General features: G+C 62.5%; 1 protein-coding gene across 1 annotated transcript in view; it reads left to right on the top strand.

The window, feature by feature from the left end:
- Nucleotides 1–1,243: 1,243 nt before the first annotated feature.
- The window catches only part of MMP24 (matrix metallopeptidase 24), a 44,172-nt gene continuing 44,028 nt past the window's right edge, over nt 1,244–1,387 (top strand). The window contains exon 1 of the mRNA XM_007447812.1: nt 1,244–1,376. Within this exon, the coding sequence (XP_007447874.1) occupies nt 1,244–1,376 (133 nt within the window). The remainder of the gene's footprint in view (nt 1,377–1,387) is intronic.

Raw genomic sequence — 1,387 nt, 5'->3', positions numbered from 1 at the left:
ATACGTTTCCCCTACATCCCAGCACTTTCCTATGGGAACCCTGTGCTTCAGAGAAACAGATCTACTGCCCCAGCCATGTCTTGTACACATGTCTTGTACACATGTACACCCTCATCTTCCTACCTGACATCATGCCCTCTCCATTCCCCTTCCCTTGTCTAAATCTGGCCTTTCCTTCAAGGCTTAGCTAGAGTTGCTGCCACCCAACCCCTAATGCCTGTCCTGACTTCTCCAGTCCCCCATCAAGCCTCCTCTGATCCCTGGAGCACCTGCCTGTATGCTTTTTGACACTTGGTGTTTCTTTGTACTTATGTTTTCTCACCAAGCTGTAAACATCTACACTTCAGGGAATCAGCCTCTTTTTTTTTTTCTTTTTTCTTTTGTATCCCAAGTAGCCCAGAGCCCTACATATATATAGAAAGTGTTCAATAAATATGGGTTGTTCTGGATGAAAGATGATCTTCCCAACTGGTTGATGTCTCTCCCTCTGGGGGTAAGAGAACGAGCTTCACCTTAATTTCACCTAATGTCTCCAGGGCTACCCCCCTGAAATGCTCCTTGGGTTTATTCTTTAGTTTCTCACCCTCCCTGCCCTCCCTTCTCCACTGCCACCCTCTCAGACCCTCTCCTCGAGGACTATTTCTTCAGCTCATTCCCTCCAACCTCACCATTACCCCAGGGCAGCTCCCCATTCCCCTCCCCCAGGGCCAGACGCCCCTCCTGCAGTGTCCCGCCTCAGACCCTCTCCCCCAGGACTATGCCTTTGGCTTCGGACCCCCAACCCCGGATATCCTCTCCCAGAGCCGCGGCGTGGTTCTATTTCTAGGATTATTTATTTAGCTTCTTCCCCCTCCCCCTGGGCTGCCACTCAGGCCCCCCTCCTCCAGTTCCACCCCTTTGGACCCTGCCTCCAGAGCGGGTCTTTTGGCCTCTGCGACTCCCACCCCAGCGTCGTTCCTCGGCCAGTGTCTCCGGGCTGGCCCGGAGCCGCCGCCTCCGCGAGTCCCGCCTGGGTGCTGCCCCCGCGCCCCTGGCCGTCCCCCGCCAGGGCGCGGCGCGCGGAGGCGGGGGCGCGCTGGCTGCCGAGGCGGCGGCGGCGGCGGCGGCGAAGACAGGCGGGCCGGGCGCGTGTCCGCGGCGCGGTGACTCGGCGGCTCCGCAGCGGCTGCAGCGGGAGGACCCGGCCGGAGCCGCCGCCGCCGCCGCCGCCATCGCAGCCGGGCGGCCGGGCCCCGCCGCCGGGATGCCGAAGAGCCGGGGCGGCCGCGCCGCGCCGGGGTTGCCGCCGCCGCCGCCAGGCCTGGTCCCGCGCTGGAGCCTCTGGCGGGCCCCGGAGCGGCTGCTGCTGCTGCTGCCCGCGCTCTGCTGCCTCCCGGGCGCCGCGCGG

This window comes from Lipotes vexillifer, unplaced genomic scaffold (assembly GCF_000442215.2).
Source record: "Lipotes vexillifer unplaced genomic scaffold, Lipotes_vexillifer_v1.1 scaffold397, whole genome shotgun sequence".
NCBI lineage: Eukaryota > Metazoa > Chordata > Mammalia > Artiodactyla > Lipotidae > Lipotes > Lipotes vexillifer.
The sequence above is the reverse complement of the archived record's forward strand: the minus strand, read 5'-3'. Positions and strand labels throughout refer to the sequence as shown.